Source organism: Neolamprologus multifasciatus, chromosome 17 (genome assembly GCF_963576455.1).
Source record: "Neolamprologus multifasciatus chromosome 17, fNeoMul1.2, whole genome shotgun sequence".
Classification (NCBI taxonomy): domain Eukaryota; kingdom Metazoa; phylum Chordata; class Actinopteri; order Cichliformes; family Cichlidae; genus Neolamprologus; species Neolamprologus multifasciatus.
In genome coordinates this window covers 108,244-122,478 of record NC_140455.1, presented here as the reverse complement: position 1 = coordinate 122,478, position 14,235 = coordinate 108,244, and the positions used below count along the sequence as shown (strand labels likewise).

At 39.5% G+C, this 14,235-nt stretch overlaps 1 protein-coding gene across 2 annotated transcripts in view; it reads right to left on the bottom strand.

Moving 5' to 3' along the window:
- LOC146498613 (anoctamin-4-like) overlaps positions 1 to 14,235 on the bottom strand; it is a 64,969-nt gene that overhangs the window by 11,504 nt on the left and 39,230 nt on the right. For both annotated transcript variants that reach the window (XM_085137458.1, XM_085137459.1), the window contains 13 exons: positions 12,372 to 12,454; positions 11,100 to 11,240; positions 10,731 to 10,895; positions 10,416 to 10,452; positions 10,211 to 10,322; positions 8,557 to 8,614; positions 7,810 to 7,907; positions 6,852 to 6,994; positions 5,192 to 5,344; positions 4,958 to 5,105; positions 4,753 to 4,872; positions 4,320 to 4,425; positions 2,086 to 2,289 (listed from right to left, as the gene is read on the bottom strand). In XM_085137458.1, the coding sequence (XP_084993584.1) occupies positions 2,098 to 2,289; positions 4,320 to 4,425; positions 4,753 to 4,872; positions 4,958 to 5,105; positions 5,192 to 5,344; positions 6,852 to 6,994; positions 7,810 to 7,907; positions 8,557 to 8,614; positions 10,211 to 10,322; positions 10,416 to 10,452; positions 10,731 to 10,895; positions 11,100 to 11,240; positions 12,372 to 12,454 (1,556 nt within the window). In that variant the 3' untranslated portion in view covers positions 2,086 to 2,097. The remainder of the gene's footprint in view (positions 1 to 2,085; positions 2,290 to 4,319; positions 4,426 to 4,752; positions 4,873 to 4,957; positions 5,106 to 5,191; positions 5,345 to 6,851; positions 6,995 to 7,809; positions 7,908 to 8,556; positions 8,615 to 10,210; positions 10,323 to 10,415; positions 10,453 to 10,730; positions 10,896 to 11,099; positions 11,241 to 12,371; positions 12,455 to 14,235) is intronic.

Sequence of the window (14,235 nt, the reverse complement as noted above, 5' to 3'; positions counted from 1 at the left end):
TGGTTGCTCTTATCTTCAAGAAGAGGGGCCACATCCTTCAGAATAACACACACAAACACACATACACCTGAACCACTTTTATCTTCACTCCCTACATACTAACATTCCTCTGTTAATGAATAGACGTATTCACTGTTGTATTACTTTTGTATATAAATAAAGGCAAGTGCAGGAACAAAGCGCACATCACAGGGCCCCCACTCTGGTGTGAGCGTTCTGTGATCATGCCCTTGCAAGTAAAAGCTGCAGCGTCTGTGTGTTTCTACCTTTAGATTCTTAGCTGAAGAAGTGTCTTTAGAATAAATCTCTTGACATCCCCATAAGAAGATGTTAGTTGTGAGTAAATGGCAACTACCAGAGCTGAAAATGGAAGCTAATGCATTAATGCCAAATACTGCATTTCCTCAAGACTGTCTCCAAAGACCCCCTTGGTAAAACATCATAGCGGAAACAGGGATGTTTACAGCCTTTTGGTCTCTATACCTGAGTCACACCGCTAAGTATTTAATAACTCAGACTTTTTAAACTTTTACAACTTAGCGGTAAAAATCTTTAAAAAGTAGTAAAACCAGAACATTCTCATTCCCAACGCGCAACATACCGACAATTTGTCACAGCCCGAGGAGTCTCATAGTGACGCGAGAGGTACCCTTCTGCGTCCTTATGAGATTCTCCAGATTCTCAATTGAATCCAACAGAATGCCGCTCGTGGTGGGAACACACGCTCCAGCCCTGCCTTCCAGCCTGAACCAGAACCTTAACCATAAGCTTAAACCTATCACATAGTGTTTTCTAGAGTGATTCATGATCAGAACATAAAACACATTTACATGTATAGATTCATTCCTTTTGGCTCTCATGCCTCAGAATGCGTAACATACCGACGTTCTGTCACATGCGCCAGTATGTTATGCGTTGGGATGAGAACGTGGTGAGTAAAGTGGTAAATGCCACTACAAATCAGTGTAACCTCTCTGTGGTTATTATATGTCGCCCATCCACTTTATGGTATTCTAATTTTAGGCACTAAATACCGGCTAAAATAACAGCAGTGGTCAAATTAATAACTTTAAATCATCAACATGGGTCTTCACCAGTGTACTGGTGTAACGCATTACAAAGTAAACATTACACCAGTAACTAATACAACACATGCAAAGTAATATGATTCATCACATTACATTTGTCCATAATACTGTAATGTAATATGTTAATATGATACTAAATCCAGCAATTATATTGCAGTTACAATTATCTCTTTACTTCTTTTACAAAGGTTCTTCAGTTATCAGCAGCAGAAATGAAAAAAACAAACAAACACCCCACATCAAACACTTTTTTTCGTCTTGTGTACTTGCACTACAATCAACTGAATTTGGGTGGAGTAAAATGGTGGAGCAGCATCAGCTTTGAGGAGTTATGTGCATCACTTTTATTTTAATTTCATAAAAGGATGAGAATGAGAAAAGTGGAAACTGCATGTAGATAAGAAATAGCCACATTTTACTGATAAAGCAACTTTATTTTTTGCACATGTCTGCACAGACAGCATGCTAAGGCAAAGCTAGCCAAAAACCCAGAGTATATGCCGACCCCAACCCAGCAACCAAACGCTGACCTTTAATAGGCTTGATCTTCACTTAGTTAAATGATGAGTCATCAGACTTGAAGCCTCTGTTTCCACCTGTTCATGCCACTTAAGCAGAATCACTGCAGCAGCCCCTTTGAGTTGTGTTCATATGCAACTACTAAAAGAAAGATTGTAGGCCTGTCCTCATTAGGATAGGGATTTGGGCTGATGTGTGGGACTGCAGCCTGAGGTTTGTTAAATAGTAATTACATGACACTGTGTTTCAGGCCATTTTACAGAGTAACTTTAAAGTAATGTAACGAGTAGCGTAAAAGAAATTTACTCTTTCCGACGAGTAATTCAGTAACATACTTACATTTAATAAAAGTAATAAAGCAATACTTTTCCTAAATAACAACCCCAATGCTGGTCTTCACAAACAAATAAATGACATCATGGTAGCCATTTTTGATATACAGCCTTAATAGAGCTGAAGAAAATCTCTCTACATGTACCTGTTGGTGTGTTCAGGGCCATTCCTTATGGTGGACCCTGTCTTTCTTCTTCTTCTCGTTTTTTTCCTTTTGCAGTCTCTCCAGCTCAGCCTCATACATCATCTCCTGAATCAGGTATTTCTCCCTGCGCATTCTGTCTCGCAGGTCCTTGGGAAGGTCGGGGATCAGGTACGCGATCAGAGTCTTGATGGCAAAGACCATATGCTACAAAAACACAGAACTTTATCAGAAATCCCAGAGCTATATCTCCACTATGCTAAGCACTTTGAAGTGATAAGATGCAGTAATGGTTTTCTTCTTTGATTGTTATGTCCTAATAGGAAAGACTGCCTCTTTATCAGTTAAATGCATCACAAACCAAAGCATAACAAATGATTTGAAAGATGGTAAAAATTTCCGAGTGACACGTTTATTTGAGCCTCTCTGATAAATACACTGCACCCGAGCAGCTCTAATCTGGATTTATAAAATGCTTTTTTTACACCTCCTAAATCTGGATTAGTTGCAATGTTACTTAGAGTGTGCGAGCTAAAATAGAAGAGTGCACTCATCCAGCCGCTGAAAGCTGGAACAGGTCGATCAGAATGCCAAACACAAGAAGCAGAACATGCTTTTTTAAATTGCATGACTCTATTTTGGTCACAGCAACGTTAGAACATGACTGGGCTTCTGAGGCTGCACTTTTCTGCACTTCATCAAATCTTTAGTCTCTAAATGATTTGAGTTGATGGGTCATGGTTAAAAATATTCACTAGAGCCATGTCTCTATTAGGCTTTTTTAGATTAGAGAAAAATATTGAGAAAAATACAGTTCTATGAAAATGTATTTAACCCCTTCATGATTTCTTACTTTTTTGCATATTTGTAACACTTGCATGTTTCAGATCATTGAACACTTTTATTATTATTCAAAAGTAACCCCAGTAAATGCAAAATGCAATTTTAAATTATTTTTAAGGGGAAAACAATCCATCTAAACATGACTGGTTGTGCCGCCCTTGGTAGGAAGAACTGCAATCAAGTGTGCCAACTGGCAATGAGTCTTTCAATTCTTTGTGGAGAAATTGAGGCATTCTCTTTGCAAAACTGTTTTAATTTAGCAACACTGGAGAGTTTTCAGACATGAACGGCCTTTTAAGGTCAAAGATTTAAGTTCAGGCTTTGACTAGTCACTCCAAAACCTGAAGTTTTGTTATTTTTAGCCATTCAGAGGTGGACTCTCTGGTGTATTTGGGATCATTGTCCTGCTGCAGAAGTGAGCTTGTGCTTCAGGGCATGAACTGATGGTTCATTCTCCTTCAGGATTTTCTGGTAGAGAGCATAATTCATGGCCAACCAATTACAGCAAGTTGTCCAAGTCCTGAAGCAGCAAGGTAGGTCCAGATCACCACACTGTTACCACCATGTCTGCCTGCTTGTATGATGTTGTGTTAGTTTTATGGCAGATGTGAGATAGTTTCTGGCAATTGTGAAACAAGCCTTTATGTTATTTTTGGTCAGCTGTGGCTGTCTCCACCAACTCTCCCATGGTGCCATTGTTGCCCAGTGTCTTTCTTATTTTTGAGCCTTGACCTTTGACCTTTAGGGACAATTTACGCCTGCATTTCTTTTGTAACCTCCTTGATGAGTTGCTGATGCACTCATAGAGAAATTTTGGAAGGGTGGACTTTCCTGTGAATGCTCCAAGTTTACTCCATTTGTGAATAATGATCCCCCAGCCTTAGAAATGCCTTTGTAACCCTTCCACCCCGGTGTCGATGACTTTGTTTCTCATCTGTTCTCTCAGATCTTCTTGAGTTTCTTCAGATCGTGTCATGATGTTCCTCTTTTTCAGATCTCTTAGACCTCTTCAGCTTCTCAGACAGGTTCTATTTAAGTGAATTCTTGATTCAACAGGTCTTCCTGTGTGTGGCTCGTAATCTAAAACTAATTTTTCTATGGTTCACAACAACTAATTCACCTAGACTAAGGTCGAGGTAAGATAGCTTTTTTGATCAATGAAATCATCATTTAAAAAATGAAATTTGCATTTACTCTTTTTTATCTTTCTATAAAATTTGAATTAGTTTGAAGGGGGAAGGAAGGGAGTCAAGTACTTTTTCACAGCATTGCTGGTTGGTCCTGATAAATAAGAGAGAAAGGTGAAAACCCGTTGACAAAATAATAAGAAGGAATCCAATTCCAAAGGCAGCCTGCAGCCTGCTGTCATTTGTCAGTGAGTACAAAAGACTGACCTCAAAAACAATGATGAAGGCCAGCCGGGCTGCCAGGACGTGCCAGAACTGCAGAGTGTAAGAGTAAGGCTCGGCAGAATCTGGAGGCTCCCTGTAGTCACGATACCTAAAAGGGGAGGGGAAAAAGAGAAAGGTCAAAGTTCATCCTACAGAAACACTGATGACTCATTTACTCGTATTAGTGAGCAGGAAAATTGGGATACTGGCAGCAAATGGGGCGTTTCCAAAATGATGTTCTGTAACTTCAGTTCAATGTGGATCTCAGTAAGATCACTCAGTTACCAGAATCGTGAATAAAGTAGTGGATTATCTTATAGTTGACCCTGTGCTTTAAGCTGAAGCCTTTTTAAAATAAACAACGTCTCTTTCCACAGTGTTTCTGTTTTCTACATACAGCTGCCTCAAAATAACAGCTTTTCACTTCTCACACCACCTGCAGTACTTCACGGCTTCTCCAAACAGCTCCGAGCCATTCGTCCTGGGGTGCGACCTCCTCTCAAAATCTGACACCCGGAAAACTGAGAGACTGGCGTTGACGTAACCCATCATGCACCTGCGGCACATATGGGAAATGATTTTACCAACTGCAGCGTGCAGCAACACAGAATTAAAGCAAAAACTGTAAAATCATTCCTCACCCCTCCCCTGCTCGGCCCTGACCAGCGCAGGGTCCGTATTTGTAGGCGTAAACAAGGCGGGGGATGAAGTCCGAGGTAACGGCGATCACAAAGGCGTTGGTGATGACGGACAAGATGCCGATGCCCTCCAAAATGCCATACCAGATCCCTGCCAATAAAGAATGATTTCAAAGACACCCCACAAACAGGAAAGTGTTTCTGTAATAAAGGAACGTACTGCATTTTACTCTTTACCTATGTCTTTGGCTTGTGATGGCAGAGGGCGTCGCCACTGTGTGACAAACTTGTAAGCGTCTAAACGGATCTCGATGATGTTGTTGATCAGCGCCAAGAGAGGGGCCAGAGGGAAAGCTGCCACGAAGATGGTGGTAAAGCCAAACTGTAAAACTGAAACAAACAGTGCAAGACTTCAGAGGCCTGCACTACAGCCGGCCATGGCAGATGCCTGGTTCTGTTTGAGGTTTCTTCCTGTTAAAGGCCAGGTTTTCCTTCCCACTGTCGCCAAGTGCTTGCTCATAGAGGGCTGTCTGATTGACGGGGTTTTGTCTGCATTATTGTTGGGTCTTTACCTTACAATAAGAAGCACATTGAGGCGACGGTTGTTGTGATTTCTACTCAATTTAATTACAAGCAGGATTTGTGGTTGCCATGGTTGAGAGGGGATTTCTTAAAATCACCCCGCAATTCCTGAGACACTTGAGTTAGAAAACACAAACACTGCAGTTGTCTTTACTTGCGAGGACAAGTGACAGAGCGCTCGTACATGTAAGAGACACTCACGGACTTGTGGTTTGTCACCGTCCTGCTTTCTTTATTTATACAAGAGAAAAGAAAACATTCGTTCAGTGACATAAGCATGTGCATATGTGATTGTGTGTGTGTGTGTGTGTGTGTGTGTGTGTAAGGTCAGAACTGCTTGTTCAACTTCTTACTATCGCTTGTGGGAAGAACACGTTTCATAAAGAACAATCAGTTCTAAGCAAGGAAAAGATCATCATGCAGCATTCTATCACAAATAAACTTATATCATTAAAAGCTTATGCTGACTAAACAAATACAATTTTCTATTGACAATGGTAAATCCAGACATTTATGCTGCACAGTAGCTTGCTACCCTGAGCAAGCTACATTTATAAAATCTCTGTCTATTGACCACTCAAAGATCGAGCAGACCTCAGTGCACAGATATTAAAAAAGGCTCTGTTTGTTTACTACTGGCTGTAGGTTTTTGGCTGTTTGACATCACCATGGCTGGATCATAAAGAATAGGGATACATTTAAGGGCTTTACAATCATATCTACTCATGCACAAATATGAAGGAATGATACTGTTGACCCTGACCTTTATTTATCGAGTTGAAAACCAGTGTTGTGAGAAAGTTTGGCCTGATTGTGGTTATTAGGTTTAATGAAGCCAGACTGTATAAAGGTAAACTAGCTACCTTGAACAACATCTCCTTTAGATCTTCATCATGCTTTCAAACTGTTTTTTTTTTGACTGGAATGTAGTGGAATGTAGACAGTAGTTTCTGTCCTGTTCAGCTCTTTATGACTAAAGCGTATAGTGGATTTATTTGAGCAATTTCAAATCTGGGAATGGGTGAACTTAAAAACTGTAGGATGAAAATCCAAAACAATGATCAAAAACATCAAATGCACCTTAAAGCTCCTTAAAGCACGTGGAAAAGCTTCTAGCTCTAATTCAATATAGTGCAGTGTCAGAATTACATAACATGGATTGAAGCTGCTGGGACCAAGATAAAAAAAACTGTTTAGATAAATTCTGAAGATTAAACTGTAGAGTGCATTTTAGGATAACCTTAAAATACAAAACTGATATCAAAGGTTACCAGCAAAGCGTATTTCATTCATATTGTGCTTGCATCCAACATACTCATCTCCAGGTATTCATCAAACAGTCCATAGGCATTCATTGGCTGCAGGTTAAAATCCCTCTCCCACTGTGGGAAGCCGGCCTTTGCATTTTGGCCGTGTTCTCTCCTCAGCCTCCGCCGCGTCCACCAGTTCTGCATCAGTCTGAGTAAAAAACAACAACAACTGGGCATGATCTTCTTGTGTAACTACACTAAGTCCAGGTGCTTCGGAACACGAGAGACTGCTGTTTTCAAGTTTAAAAGCTCTCCGGATCTGTTCTTAAACACAGTACATGTAACCATATGGTAACTGGAGCTGCACACAAGCACAGTTGAGTAATATGGGTATGTTATTAGCTAGGTAAATGACCATAAGTAAGTACTGGCCAAATGTTTGATTTAAAAATAAATAAATAAATAAATTTATAAAAAGCACGAAAGAGAAAAACACTTTATGATGATGTAGATGATGAATCACAAAGTTAGAAAAGCAGGATTCATTGCCTGGGGATCATGAATGTTTACCATGGCAATAGATTCAGATGCTTTCAGCATCTTTTCAGTCTGACACTACCGTTTCTTGACCAACATAGATAAACAACATAGATAACATAAACGGCGGATGTACCCACTGTGATGTACCCAGCTGTGAACAACAGTTTGACAATTTTGCCATAACTGTGTTTTTTTTGGTTTGTTTTTTTCAAGTTTTCAGATGACGTAGAGTTAGAGAGTTGCCAGCTAATGCTAGCACTGGCTAGCTAGCTTGGATAGCAAGATGCATTTGCAATTCAGCATTAAATAAAATGGGCTAGTAATGGGCTAGAATTATATATTTTTGTAGTTACTCCATATACATACACGTAAGAGGTTGCCATAGTAACTAGCTCCATATATTTTTACACCAGATGCTGCTTTTTGTCTAAACACATAACAGGTTTATATTATTTTAAGGTTACAGCGGCAAACGGAACTCACGGGTAGCCGAGCTCCATAAAGTTGTTCCACGTCTGTTTTAGCACCATGATGATTCCCATCTGCATACAGAGGTCAATGAGACAGCCACTAGGATGGCACTGAGGAGACAAGAAAGAGATAGCATGAAATCAAACTTTAGCCTTTGCCAACATGGTGTTTTAAAGTGTAAACAAAAGAGTTTCCTTTTCAAGAAGGAATCCAGGATGGCTAGAACTAGTCACTGTTATAAGCATGAGTCTAACAGGATTTGCAAGCATCACTTGCTGGAAAACACCCACTGCAGCAATGCAAGTGGAGTTTATTTTGGAAAGGCTATAGTCACAACCTGTAATTATTTTTCATACACTTACGATTATGATTTATGCCTGCAAACTTTAGCAGCTTTTTAAATGTGCAACCGAGGCAGTAATGTCTTTAAGGACAATAATGGTTCTGCATGGGAATGAAAGGCTGACTGAGGCTACACTTGTACTGTACATGTCACATTATAGAGACTTTTTCCATTTCTGCTGCTGAGGGAAAACATTAGCTCAGCACCTAAAAGCGTCGGCTCAGGCCTTTTGTCCCCTTAGACCACTCCACTGTATTATTTCCCTGCATGTTCCCAGAAGTACCACTTACTAATGATGGGGGTTAAATGCCTGGTGGTTAGCCATACAGTAATAGCTTAATGCCCAATTTAGAAATATGTCAATCCATAATGCCTTGAGATTATTCCCCACTGGGAAAAGGGAAGTCTTTACTCACTTCTTCCAGTTTCCAGCGATTTATGAGACGCAGATATGCACCAGGTCGACCTGTGAATCTGTAGACCAAGGGTCGAAAAAAACAACAGGAGTAAGGAGTAATAAAAGAGCACACAATTAGAGCTACATGTTTAGCGTCACTATAAGCTACGTTAAGCCCAGAGACGGCTTTGCTCAAAGTCTGTAAAATGTATCAAAATGGACCCGATGGTTGAAATTATAGATGTCACTGAAAAATAAAAACTCTTCTAGATTTGAAAGCCTTGATAATGCAAAATGGCAGTTTTCTGGTACTGAAAGACCTGAGAAATCTTTGTATCCCTTTGGTTGTCCTTTTAAGAGAGATTAAATAATTTTCCTGTGACACCTTATTACTCTTGGATAATTGCAAGATCCAGAAAACCTTAAACCTATTCCTAACTGTACTTAATAGGACAGTTTTGATGGCTTTAAATGCATTTTATTTCATGTAACAAATAAAAGCTGGAAGATTAATCTAAGTCAGGGGTGGTCAACTCCAGGCCACGAGTCCCTGCAGGTTTTAGATGTGTCCTTGAAGCAACACAGCTGATTTAAATGGCTAAATTAGCTCCTCAACATGTCCTGAAGTTCTCTAGAGGCCTGGTAACGAACTAATCATGTGATTCAGGTGTGTTGACCCAAGGTGAGATCTAAAACCTGCAGGACACCGGCCCTCTGGGCCTGGAATTGCCCACCCCTGATCTAAGTGCTCACAATAATGTGTGTAAACAAATAGGCTTCGAGAACAGAAGTACACTAAATATACAATGCTGTTATAGATTCAATGAGATACACTGCGCTGCATTAGGTTACATTTTGTAAGCTACATTTTACATTTTTTACCTAACCAACAACCAACCAGCATTTGAACGTCAACGGTATAATTTACACATACAGTACTATCATTGACCGTCAGGAAAATTCCAATTGGTCCCTAATCACACAAAAGGTGAACTCTTCAAAGGGTATCAGGATAACTATCCCCAAGCAGCAGCCTATAAGGCTGAAAGATGAAGCATACGATCATGCACCAAAAACTGCAGTTCCTCGAACGGCCACTTGAAGCTGGCTAAAAAAAAAAGGCAATCCCCACAGACTTCTATTTTCAAAAGTTTACAAATGCTCTTCCTGTTTAAACTAATATAAAACTTAATCTCTGCAGCTAACTGTCAATGGGTTATTCACAACTATACAAGCAATTCAAGCAATCCCCCCCCAAAAACATCTCTTTAAAATGTATGAAGGCTATTCTGATTTAAATAATAATAATGGATTGCATTTATATAGCGCTTTTCTAGACACTCAAAGCGATTTACAATTCCACTATTTATTCACTCTCACATTCACACTCTGGTGGAGGGAAACCATGACAGGTGATTGCTTTTTTGTCTTTCTTATAGGTCAGCTGTACTAAAGGATTCAGTATATTTTGTTTAAGACTTTTGGATATTCCCTAATTATATATGACTTTAATATCACAGTAAAATATACAGGCCCCTTGCTAAACAAGGCAACTAGCCAGTGTAAGAATAAGTAATAGGAACTCAGCTACGTATATTTGTGTGAAACTGGTTACATGATTCAACTAATACTGGTCCTGTCCTGTATTCGTGAATTGCCTGTGACTTACTCACCTTCCCAAAAAGAAGGCGATGTAGAAAGTTGAACTGTTAAGATTGACAAACTGAAAAAGGAACATCTTGAAAGTAAAGCTGTTCTCCCACTCGGACTCTGTCCTCGGTTGCTCTGTGGTTAAACAGAAAGAAGGAGTTTATTTTAAGAATATCGTAACATTATTCATACAAAAAGAAATTGCAAAATTGTGTGTCACCAGCTTACCTAAATTGGTAAGAAGCAGAGCAACTTTTTCATAAAGCTGTAAAAAAAAGGTGAAATTAAATGTATTTCTCAAGGCTTTACATTTAAATTCCATACAGTAAATTTATTGTCTAAAAATGCTGTTAAAAGCGTTAGAAAGCTATCAAAATAATGATAATCTTATATGTATCTGTGTAACTATTCATACAATGCATGAATTAGCCGTTACATTTAAAACAGTATTTATCATTACTGCAACCTGAAATAAATGCATTAACTATTTCGTCATTGCTCTACTTCTGCACAGTGCAGTCGAAAAAAAGAGCAGAAACGTACCACGTTAAGGAGCATGATGATGCAAAAGTTGATGCAGACTGCCGTGCCCGTGGTCGCTACCTGAGAGTTGTTCCTGATGAGAGCCCAGCCGAAGGCAGCGAAGGTACTGACAGTGATAACTCGGTAAATGACGATGCCAAACACGGCAGCAATCACCACCAATATCTGTGACGTGACAGTGACAAGAAAAAGAGAACATTTCAACTGTAAATACATATGAATGTATATATGATAACTGAATATTTCAGTCTATAAACTGAGAGGTCTAGTTTTAGATGGAACAATGGAAATTGTAATTGCAGACAAAAAGCAGTTGGCACATTTAGTAACACATCTTTTACTTAATGCTCACTTGCTCCAGAAACTCACCATAAAGAATATTCCAGATGTGGAAACGATGAGGCGACTGTATTTGTCAGAGAAGGCCTGGTAAGGTTCAGGTTTTCCAGATATAGGGTTCATCCTCTCCTTCTTTGAGTATTTGGCCTCAAACTGTGGGCGTATTTCTTCCTGAAAGATAACAGACTACACATATGAGCATAAACTGCAGTAAGAAAGCGCACATTTAGCTACTGGTTAGCAGCCATTTCTGCTGAGAAGTTTTTCACAGGATTGCATAGTTGAGGGTGCAAGTCACAGGCAGTTCACAGATAAAGTAACTATAGCATTGAGGTACGTATTAACACAATCTTCAAAGAAGTGGAAAGCGTAAGGACTCAACAGACTTCAGTTAGTGGGATAAATGACATGACATGTCAATGCAATTAGAAAAAGACTGAACAAGTACTACCTTTTTTAAAAAGGGTTACCACGGAGAAAGCTTCTTCTTCAGGGTATCAGCACAAATATTTAATACGAACTGTGTAAAGCACAGATCATGGGTATCATGGGATGTACCACCAACAGATAGAGGAAGTCTCTGACGTCAAGAAATCCTACCAGTGGCTAGAAAAGGCCACAGAGGTTCTGATCATGGCAGCACAAGAACCGGCCCTAAGCACCAGATTTGGGTAAGAGTCTAGCACAGCCAACAGAACTCAAACTGCAGGCTGTGTCCAAAGGTACCTGACACATAGCAACAGGATATAATAGCCAAGCTGGGACAGTGTAGAGGCACAACCAAGTGGCTGCAAACCACCCTTATATCCTCTAGCTCTGAACAAAAGCCTGTCTTCTACAAAGCAGATTGAAATTCTGAATCACATTTACATCGAAAGAAGAGCAGCCTTCAAAGAACACAATCACTATCTATTATGTGATTGACAGATGATGGTTGGAGGTTGATACACAAGACAGGAGAGAACATAAAAACCCACAGAAATTACATTATGACAGCTGTGTGGGTCTTTAGTTTGTTCGAGCTTTCATTGTAGAGCTGCAGATTTTCAGTGACTCATAAAATGAACTGAGACAGACTTGACACAAGCTCTTAGTACACCATCTCCACCTTTTTAAATATATGCTTTGAGATTGACATGGACTGAAAAGGGTATGAGTAGGCCAACATTTCTTCAGGGAAGAAGTGCTTGTTCAAGAAAAAAAGAAACAACTAGAAATATAATCGACTATCTTTTCCCTCCTAATTTCTTTTCATACTATTTATTTATGTTAAAGGGAGCAGATAAGCTACAGGACTTTTACCTCCTCTTCTTCCCAGTCAATGAGGTCCCAGTCATATGCGAGGACAGCTCTGCGTCTCTTCCAGAACTCCAGGAAGACCGTTGCTGGAAGACATGAACAAAAACGTTTGCATTGCATCCTAAACAGTCCCCAGGATGGGATTATATGGCTCCTACCAAGCACTAATCAACTTTCTATTAAATTTCTTCTGTTAGATGCTTCTTCTGTCATTATGTAAACAATACATTATTGATGAGCTCGTCATGTTTTTGCAGATAACATGCTTCAAATTTAGATGTACAAGTCTGAATAATGAAGAAATCGTCACAATCTTTAAATATTTGGCCTGATATTAATCAACAAGACAGATACTTGTAATAAAAAGCAAAGTGCATGGGTCAGAAAGCTAAGTCTGAGTTTTCTGTTAAACACATAATCCAGGCTTTGTAGTATGAAGCAAGTTCAGTATACTGAGGGCAGTTTTCCTGTATCTGGATTCACTTACCCTAAAATTGATGATCAGAAAAACTTTAGACCCTCCTACCATCCGTGCTTAGAAGACCAACAGGATTAGTAGTGTTATTTTCCAGAGAACTGATTGTTCTGTGGTGATTTCATATCTGCACATATTATTCCAATAATATCCTCCATATGTGGTTATTGTCTGGACCCCAGTTTCTTGTATGCGTACACATACTTGGCCAGTAAAGCACCACTTTCAAGACACAGAGATGGCTCAACCCATTAGTGTAGTACACCCCTCAGATTCATCTTGTAGTTTTGGACTGCAACAACTTCGCTTGCTTAAAGCATGCTAGCAAGAATTGTGTCATGTTTCTGACCCAGCGTTTTGAGTTTATTCTGTATTTTTGAGTTTCTTATGTAAGGTTTGTGATTATAAGTTATTGTGTTAGTCTTATTTGGGGTCTAGTGGAGTTTTAGTTTAGCCATTACTATCATCTGTCTCCTTGGTTTTTGTGTCTTGTTTCTTGTCTAGTCTGTCATGTCATTGTCAAGCTTGTGTTGTCCTGTCTCTCCATGTTTCCTGTTTTATTTTGAAAGTCTTGTGTTTCTGTATTCAGTGAGGTTTAAGTTTACTTTTCCCTCTGACATTATTATGTTCTTTCTAATCAGCTGTTTCCCCATGTGTTTCCACTTCCCCTGATCACTTCCTGTGTGCATTTAGTCTGTGTGTTTTCATTCATTTCTTTGGGTCGTCTGCTATGTTCATGCTATGTCATGTTTCTAGGTTTGTTTTTATGTTTTAATCTTAGGTCACCAAGTTTAGGTTATTGTTTAGTTTCGCCTCTGCCTTTTGTAATGTTTTCCGGCCTTGAATAAACGGCTTGTCCTTAGATAAGATTTGTTTTGCGTGTTTGCACTCGGGTCCTCCTCCTCACTCCACACAGTCAGCTTCTCAGCCAGACTGTGACAAACTGTAGAAGGACGCAAGAGCAAAAGCTGGCCTTGCTGGGTGTTGCAAAGAAAAAGAAAGAAACAACAAACCTGGCCTACAGATGCTCAAACTCGTAATAGAAAAATAAGAAAGCGCAGGTAAGTCTGCATTAGGGGAGCTTCTACAAATTATGCCTTTTTACAATACAGTGGTCCCTCGTTTATCGTGGGGGTTATGTTCTAAAAATAACCCGCGGTAGGTAAAAGTTTTTTTTACAATTATTATAGATGTTTTCAGACTGTAAACCTCCTCATTGCACACTTTATACACTTTTCTCAGACATGCATAAACATTTTCACACCTTTCTCTCTTTTTTAAACACTCTCTGAGCTCAAACCTTCAAATAAGTCCAGTACTATACTGTAGAATGAAACCAAAGGCACCCGCGGTTGCTTTTGACGGTGCAAAACGTTTCATCGACATTGTTGT